Source organism: Ammodytes marinus, assembly GCF_949987685.1.
Source record: "Ammodytes marinus genome assembly, chromosome: 5".
Classification (NCBI taxonomy): Eukaryota; Metazoa; Chordata; class Actinopteri; order Uranoscopiformes; family Ammodytidae; genus Ammodytes; species Ammodytes marinus.
In genome coordinates, this window is record NC_137234.1 from 23,695,864 (window position 1) to 23,711,474 (window position 15,611).

The 15,611-nt window shown below is 42.5% G+C and overlaps 1 protein-coding gene across 1 annotated transcript in view; it reads left to right on the forward strand.

Moving 5' to 3' along the window:
- Positions 1-15,611, forward strand: part of LOC307250572 (neural-cadherin-like) — a gene marked incomplete at both ends in the record, with an annotated part of 106,147 nt that overhangs the window by 71,738 nt on the left and 18,798 nt on the right. The window contains 9 exons of the mRNA XM_080027689.1: positions 151-1,759; positions 2,462-2,555; positions 3,363-3,547; positions 4,892-5,121; positions 5,638-5,915; positions 8,231-8,445; positions 10,265-10,392; positions 10,500-10,627; positions 13,968-14,091. Coding sequence (XP_079883815.1) covers positions 151-1,759; positions 2,462-2,555; positions 3,363-3,547; positions 4,892-5,121; positions 5,638-5,915; positions 8,231-8,445; positions 10,265-10,392; positions 10,500-10,627; positions 13,968-14,091 — 2,991 coding nt within the window. The remainder of the gene's footprint in view (positions 1-150; positions 1,760-2,461; positions 2,556-3,362; positions 3,548-4,891; positions 5,122-5,637; positions 5,916-8,230; positions 8,446-10,264; positions 10,393-10,499; positions 10,628-13,967; positions 14,092-15,611) is intronic.

Consider the following 15,611-nt stretch of genomic DNA (forward strand, 5'->3'; position numbering starts at 1 on the left):
CACTTAAATGGGCTGGGATTCAAGAAATCCTAAAGCAAAGAAGAAGCAGATGATGGTTATAAAAAGGGAGATAAGGGGAAGTGGTAATTAGGCTTTTTAACTGGATGAATGAATATCCATTTTCTTAAGTTGTCTTTTTCATCTTCTCAGGTGACGGCCACGGACCCGGACAAAGACGCGGATCAGGGCGCCATTCGCTACTCCATCCACGGCCAAGGGGCGGAGTCACACTTCATGATCAACGACATGACGGGGGAGATGTATGCCCAGCGCACCGTGGACCGAGAGGAGCGTGCCGTGTGGCGCTTTGTCGTCATGGCCACGGACGAAGAGGGCGAGGGGCTCACCGGCTTTACGGACGTAATCATAAACGTGTGGGACATCAACGACAATGCCCCCACCTTCACGTGCGCGCCGGATAATTGCCACAGTAGCGTGGCCGAGAACTCCCCTCCCGGAACATTCGTGGTGGAGATGACAGCCGTGGACCTCGACGACGCGGCCGTAGGGCAGAACGCAATCCTCACCTACCGGATTACTGAGAACACACAGAACGCAAACAGGGCGGACCTTTTCTCTATTGACTCCAGCACCGGCACCATATCAGTGGCAGCAGAGGGTATGGACCGAGAGTTTGCTGACAGCCACCGTCTTGTGGTGGAGGCCCGGGACGGTGGGGGGATGACGGGCACTGCCACCGTCACTATAGTGGTGGCAGACATCAACGACCATGTGCCAAAGTTTAGAGAGGACTGGTGTGGTGCTCATGTGCCCGAGAGCACATATGAAGATGCTATCATTCTAGAGTTAGGCGCCGTGGACCCTGATTCAGGCACATATGGACAGCTAGCCTTCAGTGTGGTGGCAGGAGACCCCGAGCAACGCTTCTACATGGTCAGCCACAGACAGGAGCAGATGGGCACGCTGAGACTGAAGAAGAGGCTGGACTATGAGAAGCCAGGGGAGCAGCGCTTTAACCTCACCGTCAAGGTGGAGGATTCCGACTTTTCCAGCCTCATCCACTGTCTGGTTCAAGTGGAGGACGAGAATGACAACGCTCCCGCGTTTGCCCTGAGCTCCCACCAGCTCTCCCCTCTGCCTGAGAACGCAGCCCAAGGAAGCAGCATTATTCAGGTGGTGGCGACTGACTCCGACTCTGGCCTTAATGGGGACATTTTCTACAGCATCCTCCCTCAGTCTGACCCGCGTGGACATTTCACAGTCAGCCGAGTGGGAGTGGTCACGGTGGCCAGGCCTCTGGACAGGGAGACGGTGGCGGGTTATGAGTTGGTAGTCATGGCGACAGACCTGGGCACCCCGGCGCTGACTGGCAGCGTCACGGTCCACTTGCCGCTGCTGGACGTGAATGATAATGGTCCGGAGCTGGAGGCGGCCTACGCTCCTGTGCTGTGGGAGAACGGCCCCGCACCTCAAGTGCTCTGGCTCAACGAGAGCTCTGCACTGCTTTACATTGTGGACAGAGACTCCCCAGAGCACGGCCCTCCCTTCTCCCTCTCCCTGCCTTCACTTTACTCTGCAGACTTCCACCTGCAGGATCATGGGAACGGCTCTGCCACGCTCACTGCCCTGCGCAGGTTCGACAGGGAAAGGCAGAGCGAGCTCCACTTGCCGGTGATTATGACTGACAGCGGCAATCCACCAATGACAGCCACGAGCACGCTCACTGTCACCATCGGCGACCAGAACGATAACGCCCATCAGGCAGGGGAGAAAGATGTGTATGTGCATAGCCGCAAGGGTGAGTTAATCGCTTCAACTCATTTCATTCTCTTTGACCCCTTTGCTTTCGCTACAGAGCTTTTCACTGCAGGCAGTTGCTACAGCTGGAGGGAAAAGTTTTACCTCCAAATACCTTCTCAGTGCAGTCTTGAATTCACAATTGAACCCTTTTTACATTCTAACAGTGTGTTTGTTATGCAAATATCATTATCAAATTCTTTGCCAAGCCCTCTGCACATTCTTCCCTCTGCCAACCCGATGCCTAAAGCATCATCTAAACATCACATTATGATAAGGATCAGGATTCTTCTGCTTTCGTAGTTTTTTTACCCACAAGGTAAATTGGTTGGTTAGTGTTTTAATCTGCACTGTGCTACATGGCAGTTTTGGTAATTGTGTAAAACCGGAGTGCCATGACTCACGTGGGCGGCCATTGTTTACCCAGCTGCAGCACTCTGGCACTGCAAGTTGATAATAACATAATCCATACTGAGATAGCCCTGCTTCCTTAAGCTCTACGCTCTCTGAAGTGGAGCATTGAGTGCCTATTCATTTCAGCAGTGGGGCTCCACAGTTATGAGCATAATAAGTAGAACAGAACACAGGAATGCAAGATAAGGAGAAGAGAGGGGCGAGGTAGATAAGTGTTGGCATCAGCAAATTCAGACCAGACGGAATCAATGTGTGTGTGTGTGTGTGTGTGTGTGTTTACCTTAAACAGGAAGCATAGCAAATGCGGCACTGGGGAAGGTGTATGCCCCAGATCCTGATGACTGGGACAACAAGACCTACACACTGCAGACAACAGCAGCCAAGTAAGAGCTCTCTGTTGAATGCATAGCATGCTGATCTCCAAATGTGCAGCACAGTGGTAAAGCAATACAGTACCAAAAGAACCACCAACTGTGTAGAATTGGACAAAATAAGAGGAGGCTGTATTCCTCTAACACTGCCTCTGTCAGTACTATCACTTGGCCAAAAAACACACCTAACAGGTACTCCTCCTAATCTTAGATCCAATTCCCATGGCCTCTAATATACGATAGACTTTCGAGAGGGACTTTAATCATAGCCGTCAATAGTGATCGCCATTCCAAAAAATGCAATCAGATTCAAACAAACTAAGCAATCTCGGGTCCAGCTGAGTAAGGTTCCCGGGGATGAAACAGTCCATTTGACTCCATCAGGGGAACATGTGCAGCTATCCATTATTCACACACCCTCAAGATCAGATTAGAAATACCAATTGCATATTTGTTTTTCATTCACGTAACAAAATCTGACAGTTACCATGACAACTATCAAGACCATAGTCTGCATTTTTATTTTCTGTTCTTTTTCACCCTCTTTTCTTTTGTGCTATTTTATTTTCATGTTCAAAGTGAATTTGCATTCCCTGGAGAAAAACACCCAGGTCCCGCTGACCGATTCTCCACTTGTCTGTCTTCCATTTGTCAGGTGTTTTTTTTCTTTCCTTTCTCTGAACACAAGAGCTCAGAAACAAAAGGAGCTCTACTCGTCTCTTATTCCTGTCTTTTTTTCTTTCTCTTTTCTCTCATCTTTGCACTGAAGCTGTCCTCTCCTACTCAACACCTCCTCTTGCTTTTTTTTCTCCCCTCCAGATACTTCAGTCTCAACCAGAGCTCTGGAGTGCTGACTGCCCGACAGAGCACTCCAGCGGGCAGCTACTGGCTGATGGTGGGCGTGTCGGACGGGGTGTGGCCCGATGTGTCCTCAGGGGTCAGGGTTCATGTCAGGGAACTGGAAGAAAAGGCCATCCAATCGGCCGCCTCGCTGCGTTTGACCGGTAACATTATAGCAGAAGCGAATATACTCTCCCGATGGGATACATGCTGTGTAAATAAAGGGGGAGTCAGCGATTCTGGATAACGTTTGCTGACCGAATCACTTTTTGTAGGAATCAGTGAATATTGAGTCATGATCCGCTACCTGTCCGTACTGTGTGTGCGCTGAGAAAAAAAAGATCCTAGGCATCCTAGTCTCTGTAGACTGGCATGTAAACAAAGGATATGTACACAAAAGGAGCCCACCGTAGCTTGCAACATGTCCATTTACAGAGACTAGGCTGTGTATTAACAATGGATCTTTTTGCAGCGGACAGACAGTACGGACACGTAGCGGATCGTAAAAAGATATTCACTGATTTTGACGAAAGAAAATTGGACAGTGAGCATTCTCCAGAATCGCAGACTCCAACTTTAATCTTGAAGCATTGGGTGCATGCATTTCTGAAAGAGGGGTGTTGCTGTGATTCAACTCTGTTGTGTCTCGACCTGACCCCTTAAACCATAAGTCAAAACATCATTCAGTTTAATAGTTTTTCAATTGGATTCCCTGTCTCAGTCATCCCCCACAAAACAGAAAGCAGGCTCTTTGTTGCCGCTGCTGATCAATTATTTTGTGAAGCTGATGTTGAAAGAAACAGCATCTGCCACAGGCTTGAATAGAGGGGTAATTTTCATTTAATGATTATCAGGTTGTCATTCCAGTTAACACTGAAATAATAGGCTGTCAGGCGAAACTGTTTTTCTTGCATTATTAAACACTTGTAAGCGTTGCGAGGAAACCATTCTCACTGTTTGCTGGTCTTTACGTTTGAACACTCTGAAGTACTGTATATGTCGCAGTGTTCGCCTTTCTGTCTGTCTCTCGGAGCAAATCGGAGTTATAAAGGTCAATTTGGAAGTGTCAGGTAAAGTCCTTGACATTTAAAAAGCCATTCGGCGAAACAGAGTCGGAGGGCTTTAATGGATGCCTCTGTCTCCAAGTCATTATCATTTTAGGAGATTAAAGATAACTGCCCACATTTTCCAGATATTATTTGACAGTGGCGCCGCAATCGCAATTGATTTTCCACTCATTAAAATATATTGCACAATGCGGTCCTTCAAGACCCCCTGCTTTATTTTATTGAAGAAAATAACGATTTTTTACTTGCCTGCATCACTGCTCATTCACCCTATGGATGATTGAGTGAGGGAAGGATCGATAGAGGGACATGTTAGGCTGGCTCTATTGCTAACAGAATCAGGAATTAAGTAGACTTTGATCAACTCTATAGTTGTCATTGACGAGTCACTACTGTAGTCCTCATTGTGGCCCCCCCCCCCACTGTCTTTGTTCCCCGAAGGCATTACATCAAGAGATTTTATGGACTCTAACGTGGAGGGGAAGCGTCGCCTGGAGGCCTTCTGGGACTTCCTGTCTCAAACCCTGTCCGTCAGCCCGGGGACTATCAACATATTCAGCATAGCAGACCGTGAGGAAAAGACAGTGGACATCTATTTCTATGTGCTAACTGATAATGGCTACCTGCGCCCGGAGAAACTCCACGCTGTCCTCAGCGCACAAAAACAGAAGGTATGTATACCATCATTTCTAATAGATAGCGATCAATGCTCGTATATCAAGTGATACACTTTGGCGCTCCGGGAAAAGGGATATCAGGGCTTTTTATCTGCCCTTTTATTTTCACACCAACTTTCCGTCTGTTTACTGCCTGGCCCTGTCATGTCTCTTTGTGTCTCCCATTCATTTCCTCTCTATGGCGCCTTTCTCTTTTTTTATAATCGTGTTGTTATTCCTCTATATTTTGTTTGTGCATTATTCTTCTGTCATCCCTAACTGTATATCTTGCTCCTTTAAAAAAGAAACAGTGATAAATAATGAAAAGCATTTATATAGATTAGGCCTTGCCTTTTTCTTTTGCTTGGCTTGCAAAGTCTTTTATTCCTTCCAAATGTAGCACTGTGTGTACCCTTTTGCCGCAAACTTTGAAGATACAAATGCATGTATCTTCACTGACAATTATTGTAATTCCCTTTTTTTTGTCTGCCTTGTCTTCTCGCATCTTCCCCTGTTGTGACTCATGTGCAGCTGCAGACAGTGCTGCGTGCAAATGTGAGCCAGGTGCAGGTAGACGAGTGTGTGCACACGGACTGCAAGTTATCCGGCGGTTGCTCAACACAGTTAAGCATCAGTGACTGGCCCACCCTACTGGACTCAGGTGCCTTATCCCTGGTGTCAGTAAAGGTGACATCCTCTGCTGTGTGTGGCTGCGCTGCCAGAGAAATGACCCACCGACCCTGCTCCTCCTATCCCGCTAACCCTTGCCTTAATGGGGGAACCTGCGTTGACACCCACAATGGATACAGGTGAGAGGCACGTCTGCTGTTAAGGACAATTGGAGTTGGAAAAAGCTCTTAAAGAGGGGTAAAAAAAACCAGGGCTAGGTGTTTAATGGTGTGCTTCAGTCTTCTCTCTAGTCCTATAAGACTAGTGGGAACATCTTGGAGAATGAGTCCACAATTACTTACTGCAACCCCTTGTGAGAAAAGTCTGATTCCCCTGCAACTTGACCCAACTAGCTAGAGCTGCACTACTGTACTGTCAGCTAAATATAGTAGAGTAGCAGGCTTTGGACCATTTGCAATGGAGGCATTGCACATGTTTGTGCATATCTGAGTGTGTCTTGCCAAGATGATTAAATCAGGTCTCTAGGTTTATAGCTCTGGTGGCACTCTATTTTGCAGAAGTTAAGAGTGAATAATTAACTTAACCTTTGAATTAAAGCATCAGCCAGAACTTTATATATATTAACCATAAATATTGATCAAAGTCTGCAGTCGATATACAGTATAGGCCTTCAACCTGGGCCTGTGGGAGTCTAGTGCAGGAGGAAAAAGTAGGTATTTTATTTCATGCACACACTAATGCCCAGATTAAATAAATATAGGGCAAGGGGATTAGCGCAACTCTGGCCCCCCTTCTATGCTCACAACTTCTCAAAATCTCATTTAATGCTATTCTACACGATCATGTAAGTTTGTCAAAGGCATGTTCTGTATAGAGAGAGAGGGAGGGTGTATATAGCAGCTTTTCTTCTTTTACTTTTATCTTCTAAATTGTCTCTGCTGTGGTTGATCTGCACACTGCTGAGAGGAGCCTCTTCCTCTCTGTTAGAAGAGTATCTCCCTGCTATATGTGCTATATATACGTGCCCCCTCATGTGAATGCAGCGGCAACCATACAGAATCCAATTCGTGGTTCAATCCTTCGTTGAAGGAGCTTAACAGGCAACCTCGGTGAGCAGCAGCCGATCAGATTTTTGTCAGTCAGAAGAGAAGTGAGAAAAACAATCCCCTGCACTTCTTGATTTGGATTGGCATTGCTCTCATGAGTCACATGAGAAAGCGGTGAAGGGGTGAGGTGATGTGTTCAGCGCGTGCATATGTATGCAAAAGGCTACGCTCCTACCTAAGCCGCCTCCTTTGCTGCGTATTGGATCAGTATTCCTGACGTGCGTTGGCCCCTCTGCAGAATAAACAGCGATGGGGAGGAACAGCCCCTAACAGCCTCAGTACACACAGCTTTCCACAGACACTACATGAAAATAGATGGCTTTGACATTATCAGCAAAGCCAGCTCGCCGCACATGCCTGCAGTGGAGGGGGACAGGATGAGATCAACCGGGCCTCTCTCTCTGTCCTCCGCCATCAGAGTGATGGAATGGACTGTTTTTCATTACTGCACGTATCTCTTCCTTTAATGGTCTTTTTCTATGGTTATTAATATTTACCATTGTTTTAAGTATCACACAGAAACACGCCGTTGACAGGTATTGAAAGCAATAATTTTCAGTTCCTGCAAGAGCAATGATCTATACAAGGATCTATGCAACATGGCTGCCTCCATGTAGGGTGGACCCGCTCCTGTGTACATATAAAAAGGCAAATTTTAAGGAAATGAAAGAAGCCACAACTTTTATTTTCAAGAGATTATGCACTATTTAAAACCTGCTTGTGGATATTAAATTCCATTTATATCAAGTCTGTTCAAAATTCCAGAAGATTCTACACACTTCACCTTTAACTCTCAATCAAAGTAGTAGGTTCAAGAAGAGGCAAATTGTACAGATATCAACCAAAGAATGTAATACCTTAAGATTGAGCAATGGGGGATGAGTATGAAAAAATCCAGGAAATCAGTGGTGGTACGGCGCATAGAAAAGTGAGAGAAATAGAATTAATTATCTCCTAACAAAGGAGATGTGATGTGCCGAGCAGGAACCGTCTCCAGAGGGTTCTGCTCTGCCAGCTAGCGATAGATAAAGAAGAGACCGGAGCAATGTTCTGTTCATAGCCTAATTGATTTAATGTATAATTAAATATTCAGGGCTTCACAGCTAATATAAACAATTGATTGATAAAAGCGCTTTCTTGGCTTGTCTGTGGGCCACCACCAGTGTGCTGGAGCAAAGTCAAAAGCCCCCCCCCCCCCCTCCCACTGCCTGTGTGAATCAACAAAGCTGTCACGCCTGCCAGGGAAAAGTCACCGGGCACAGAATCCCCAGATCGGACGGTGTGAAGATTTCACACAGCACCAAGGAAATGAACGACAACTGATTGTTTTTTTCACCCTTTGTTTTGCCTTGATTTTCCTCACCTCTCCTCCCTTCTCGGTGCTACAGGTGCCACTGCCCCCCACAGCTCGAGGGGCCAGACTGCCAGCAGACGAGGCTTAGTTTCCTTGGCAACGGCTATGCCTGGTTTCCCCCCATAAGGCCTTGTTTTGATAGCCATCTTTCACTGGAGTTTATGACGGAGGAGGATGATGGACTGCTGCTGTATGCCGGCCCCTTGGCCACTCTGCTGCCTGGGGATGTGGAGGACTACATGGCCATAGGTAAAAAACAATGAGTCTGGATAATTAGATGCGTGCCCACAGGGGAGTGCAGCCCATAATTGCACTAAAAACTTGGGACTTAATTTTGTGTGTTTAATTACTGGGTGGTTGCTAATCAGATACAGTATGTGAGGCACATTTGGTTTGTTAGTGTACTACTGAGGGAATAGCAGCACTCTAGTCTCTCGCTACTGAGATGTACAGTAAGTTCTTAATGTAGTGACCTACAGGCAGCACGGTTTCACTGTTTAATGTTCATGTAAGACGTTATTGTGTGCCGTAAAGAATGCGTTTTTTGTTTGCTCCCTGCTTGAGCGTCAAAGCAGTGGTTCAGCGTGTGAGGCTAGTAGTCATTCAGTGCCTCTCTCAAGGACACATCAGCAGGGATTATTCTTGCTGACACAAAGGCTCCAATCTGATTCTTCCGGGTGAAGGACGGCAGTAAATATTTGATCAAACTGAATAGGCGTTGGGTATAGTGATGGCAATGCATCAGGCTTCATATTTACAGTATATTTATAAATAGTGTCACGATTGTAAAATACTTAATTTTCAAAATTGAAAGTGCAGCTGGAGTGAATTGACTCATGTTAGTCATTGATACTAGTCATGTCTTTTTCATAAACATTTATTACAGTTGGTTGAATGAATGTAAATAGTAAAAGCAGAGAGCTGTTAAATACTGCTGCCTATTGTTGCACGTACTGGTACAGAATAATAATGGTTTGGACAACGATGATTTAAATAATAAAGATGAGTGTTAATGTTGGGAATATTATTTAACGGGGAGATTATGCGATCATATAGAAAATATGCCAACCTGCTAATCGTGCATTTTGTGCTGTCAAGGGGTAAATACTTGCGCTGTATTGACTTTCTCAGTATCTTGCACACACACACACACACACACACACACACACACACACACACACACACACACACACACACACACACACACACACACACACACACACACACACACACACACACACACACACACACACACACACACACACACACACACACACACACACACACACACACACACACACACACATACACATACACAGACCTACATGCAGTCTCTAATGGCCATTTCCAACCTATGATTTTTTTCCTCACTGGGGCTAAACCCAAATGACACAGAAAACTCATTTTCTCATTAACCACTTGTGTTATCCAGCCATGCAAATGGTTTGGCTTTTTATTTTTTATTTTTTCTAATCCTTTTTGCTCTTTTATTTTTGCTTTTGAGATATCTGTCTTTTAAACATCTGCCTCCACCCCAATATAATAAAGGTGAATTCAATTCCATTTGCGGGGCTCACTTCATTTAAAAATTAGATGTGAAAAATATTCCTATGCAACATGTCATTCAAGAAAACACTGTCATCATTACTGAACAATTTGCACTGCTCAACCCCTTAATTGATTTTTATTTCCTATTTCATAACCGTGTGCAGTTATTTTCCATCACCTTTTTCCTGGCGCTATTCAGATTCCATTCTATTATTTAGCTGTGGTATAATGTATTGTCATTCTTTTCTTTTTTTTAGAGGAGATGCCTATGTCTCCTGGGTTTTTCTGTGCCTGTGCAAAGTAGTTATTTCCATCTTGCAATTTTTGTTTCCAATGAGATGCAATTTTATTCTTGACCTTGCCTGTATGTTTTGTCTGTGCAAGCAAGTTGGAAGCTGTTTTTTGATACTGTGGATAGGTAGTTGCCATTTTTTTGTGTCAAAACTTTTTTTATTCGGGTATCATAATAATCTTGATTTTCTTTAGAGATAGTGTTAATTATGTGCTCTCTTTTTCTCAGAGCTGATTGGTGGGACTCCCAGTCTGAAAATGAACCATGGTTCTGGGACCCTGGTGCTCCAGCTCACTAATAATGCTGGACTGGCTGACAGACGCTGGCATCGCCTTGATGTGAGGAGCAACAGTAAAGTAAGAGAGAAGTGCATTCATGCTCATTTGTAGAGATACACAGTTTACTCACACAACCACATATACAGCATCGATGACCCATCTCTGTATTCTCCCCCAATTTAAAGGAAGTTCGCTTCACTATGGATCGATGTTCCAGTGCGATTATCATGGAGACCCAAGGCACGGACTCCTGGGCAATGACAGAAGACCGCTCATCCTGTGAAATACGAGGGGTCACACCAAACAGGGACAAGTAAGATCAATAATTAAATAAAGCAAGTCTAAACAACGGGACACAATATAAAAACCCATTCCTTTCTCTGATTCCTAAAGGTAGCCAATAAGCTCACTAGCAGGTGCCCCAGTCCTAAATAAATATTAAATGTGGCTACAGCACATGTTTGTCTTAAAGGATGTATTCAGAACAAACTGTATTTATGGTCGATGTAGGCAACATTGAGGGTTTAGAAAGTCTCCAGAGATCCTTCTGGGGTTTTTCCATTGGTTGCAAACTACTAATCTACTAAGGTTTTGTTCTCTTCGCTCCTCTTAAATCTAAAAGGATGCATGGCCCGTAGGGACGGTGTCTAAATGGCCCGTGTCCCTTCAGGGGTAAACAATCCTATTAGAGGACAGGCATTAGCAGTCCCAGAGGCAGCAGTTTGCAAGCTGGTAAAAGTGAAAAATGAAGAATGAAGTCAACTTACAAAGTACATACAGATACAGTTGCTAGGTGTATACTGCATGTACTGTATTTAAAGGATAGTCTTGCATTTACAACGTATCAACACTAGGTTCAGAGAGTAAAGGATGTGCACACTAGTTACATTTTAATGGATAGGATATTCTTGCAGAACTTATTTGGTAACATTTGTAATGTGGCACAACATCCCCCACAGTGTCACAGCCACGGAGCATAATGTTTTGGGGGGTCAAATGTTGCAGCAGAAACTAATCGTTTTCAATGCTCAATGTTTGACCAATGTGCTATAATGGAGCCAAATTGTTAATATTCAGTGTCCCTGTCTCATGCATATTACAAGTACATGTTTGTCTTCAATTTTCTCTTTTTGTGTAATATTTACACAAAAAGTTTCACATCACAACCTTAATAAGCTACTGTTTGAGTCAAACGTTTCAATACTTTTCACTGCTAATTTAAGATGTTTCGTTTGAAGGAGAGTGCATTCGAGTTCTTATTATAACTACTTAAATGAACTCCCCCTGCGCTTTATTCGTTTCTATCCGTGGGAAAGTCTCTTGTTTTGCTATGACTCACTCTGTATTGAGTGTGATTGTCATTTGGGGCTTTATCTGTGCACCCTCCCTCATGCCTCACTGTGCATAGCGAGCTGTTTTATCTCCTACTCTGCCCTATACTGTTCCAGTGCGTAGCCATCATTATGTGTTGCTTTCTGTTTTGCAATGATATACAGTATGTTGTTGTAGTTGTTGCAAAAGAGATCAAAGTACTACTGAGCAATCGCAAGTCATGCTATTGACTGAGAAACTCCAGAAATTGTGCGGTGGGGACAATTAGGGCACGATTCACGCCACTGTGTCTATTCTGAATTAGACTGCACCCTATGGTCACCGCAGCCGGTTGCAAATCCTGTTCATTTAACATTATTCAACACTTTTTTTTGCTTGGTGAAAAGTATATTGTTCTTGTGCTATAAAGTGAGTGTTATATTCAGTCATCACATGTGTATGTGTGTTAAGTGCCACAAGGTGGAACTTGCTACATTCAAAGTACTGTATGGGAGCAGTGTTGATCAAGTCACTGAATTGTACATGATCCTGCAAATGTTTCACAAGAAGAGCCTTATTAGGCAATGAAGGGATCCTGTCCATTAAAGCGCTTGAGGGGTTTCTAGTCTGAACGGATACAGGAAGCTTTAACAACATTATGTAGTAATAAAAAACTTAACAGATGGGAGATTGTCTCGCTGAAATCACCGGATTGTTGATACAAGCTTAAGTCATGCAACATTAATCTCAACTTTCAAATGTCTACTACTAAAGCATTTAACCTACCTTGGAGACAGACAAAAAGGGTCTGATCGATAACCTCCCAAGTCTTTAGTCAGATACTTGTTAGCAATAGCAGCAGAATATTCCATTTGTGTCGTGCAATATATTGGAATGAGGGCCAGAGGACTGTTTGCTCCGATTCATTTTGAAATGCTCGAAAGACCAATGGTGTAACTTCATTATTCAGTCAGTCAGTGAGTTATAGGCATTTGGTGCTTGCCAAAAAATAATGGCCTTTCCAAAGTTCCTAGAGCTCAGAGTGGTGTTTTCAAATGACTTGCTTGGCAGACCACCAACATCCAGTTTAATATGATATAGTACAACAGAGAGAGCAGCAGATTCTCAAATATAATGAGCTGCAACCAGGAAGGGGTGGCATTTCTGCTTTATAATTTACCTCGATTTTTACACAATTATCAAAATTGTTGCAGTCATTTTCTGTCGATTGACTTTTTAAATATTTGATTTATTGTACCAGCAGCACCAAAATGTGTCCAAAAGTTGGAGCAACCTCAGTGCTTTATTGCCTCACAGTAATAATTTACAATCTGTAAACAGCTAGTCCTTCAATATAAAAACAAATTATGTCTATGACTTTTTTATATTATACATTTATAGTCCTATAGTTCATGTTCAGTAAATCCAAAGGGGTTTTTATGTGCACACTGCATGGAATCATTTATTGAAATCAATTCAGATGACTCGGACTGTTTTCGGCTTACTGTGTTCAATTTGTCATTGTCCCTGGCTGTTCTCTCTGGAGGGAAGAACGGGCTGAAGAAGTCCTCAGATCCTCAGTTTAGGAAGGGGCTTATCATAACTATTCATTCTCATAACATTTCATAACTTAACTTTAAAGTTCTGAACATCTTCAAGAACCCTTTACAGGGGGTGCCCTTAGCTCAGTTGGGCGATTCCCGCCCGTGGCCGTTCTCTGCATGTCACTCCCCTCTCTGTCCCATTTCGCCTCTGTCTCTCTGCACTATCAATAAAGCATAAAAAAAAATGCCCAAAAAAAAAAAAAAAGAAAGAACCCTTTACAGAGATCACAGTACCATTAACTTATTAGTGCAAACAGAGTTGTGTTATTGAACTGTGAATAATCTACTTTTTTTTTACAAATTGAGAAAGAACCTGTTTTTTTATCGCCTTTGTTCAGCTAGTTTTGATAATACCAACGAGCTGCTGCTGGATCAGTTTGTGATTTGATGTTCCGAGCAAAAGTAATTTACCCATCATGCATTTATTTTAACAACAAGGTGAAAAGAACAAGAATAACATGTCATGCTTGTTGTCACAAAGCAATGGAAGGGAGGACAGCCTCAGGAGGAAAATAATGAAACCATGAACGCACTATATAACCTATCAAGGCCTTAACCTTGTCAGCTTATATGGTGTGTATGTTCCCTTATTTCTGCTTGCATTCTCTTTCTTTATATTGAAAGTTGTGATTTGAATTTTACCCTTGAGAACATGGTGCCTTTTTCTTTTCATCTGCTCACAGTTTTCTTCTCCTTATGTTGTATTTTGAATATTGAGAGCTGTTTTTTTCACCCCAGGTATGTAAATGGCAGTCATGTAATGCAGCTTGGGGGCGTCAATGAAAACATATCGTATGAATACCCACAGCTGCAGCACAAACACTATACTGGATGTATAAGGAACCTCATTGTGGACAGCAAGGTACTGTATAGAGGTAGAAGAGTTCACTGAATACGCATTGCATGAGGTCTGTTTATGAGGCCTGTTAGATGAATAGATAGCTCTATCGTATCCTTTTTGTTTTTTAATAGGAATGTAAATTTGGCCTTGAGGCTGGAAAACCTGATGAATGCTATTGTAACTTGTTCTTTACTTTTTCTTAGTGTCACATTCCCTTTTACTGTCTCAGCAACAGCTTAATCTAATTATTCTATCCGATTCCAAGTTGCTTCCATACCATCTTTATTGTACATGCTATTATATAATTTAGCACAATGGTAAATAGGACGGTGGGGAAAGAGGCATTTAAATTAACTATCTATATCTTTATTTTAGTAATACCACAACATGTATTAAGACCTACTCAATTACAAATGATGGTCCTGCATTCTGATAGGTTTCTCACCCAAAAATGTTTTGTTATTCGTGAGGTCAAACACAAACGTGTTGAGGGCATTTCCTTCCTCCAAAAATATTTACAAAAACCAATTTTGTCACCTGCTATGTTTCTATGTGCATAACCATCCCCTGAATCAGTTGACTAATGTTAAAACATTGGCTGGTAACCTGTATGATCTGCAAAGTCCCATGCATGTACTGTACATCCTCGTGCAACTACACTAGATGAACGAAAACGGGAATCAACGCAAAACAACACAGCTCAATAGCGCTACTAGTGGTCAAAAATTCCACAGGGTACATTTAAGTACAAATACAGAAATAATATCACTAAAATCAACTTGAAACTCAAAAGCAAAATTATTCATTTAGAAAACAAAAAGCCATCTGCCAACAGTGCATTAAAAATGATTAAATCATTGGATTATATTAACTGATGCCTTCATTTATAAGTAGAATATTTATATTGTACTGTAGTTGATATAGGAACAGCTGTTAGTAGGCCTATGTAAAATCATAATCTGCAAAGCAAGTATAAACTATAGCTAATAATAAATCTATTGGACTTAAAAGTACAATATTTTCCCCAGAGGTATTGTTGAGTAAAAAATAGCATAACATGAAGACGGACTCACCTTTTAATGTACCCAATTCCATTTATTGAAGCAAATTTTCATTGTTTTATTTCAACTAAATTATATTAGGACATTATATGTGAGTATTTGAGTTTGAATATTAAACAGTCATACTATTTATGTATGATGTATAGTATAGTATAGTATAGTATAGTATAGTATAGTATAGTATAGTATAGTATAGTATAGTATAGTATAGTATAGTATAGTATAGTATAGTATAGTGTAAGTGTTTTTATTTTTTCTCCTTTACTTTTTTGTAGATCTTGTTGCTGCCGTCACACTTTAACACATTAATATCTCATCTTTATCTCAATTGTTATCATATTCAAATAAACCAAACTTCAGAGATAAGATGAATCAAGCTGTGATACAGTATATCAACAGTTGGCAATCAGATTCCAATTTCTACGCTTTTATTTCTTACGTTTGATGATTATACACAATTTCATTCCTCAATCTGCAATC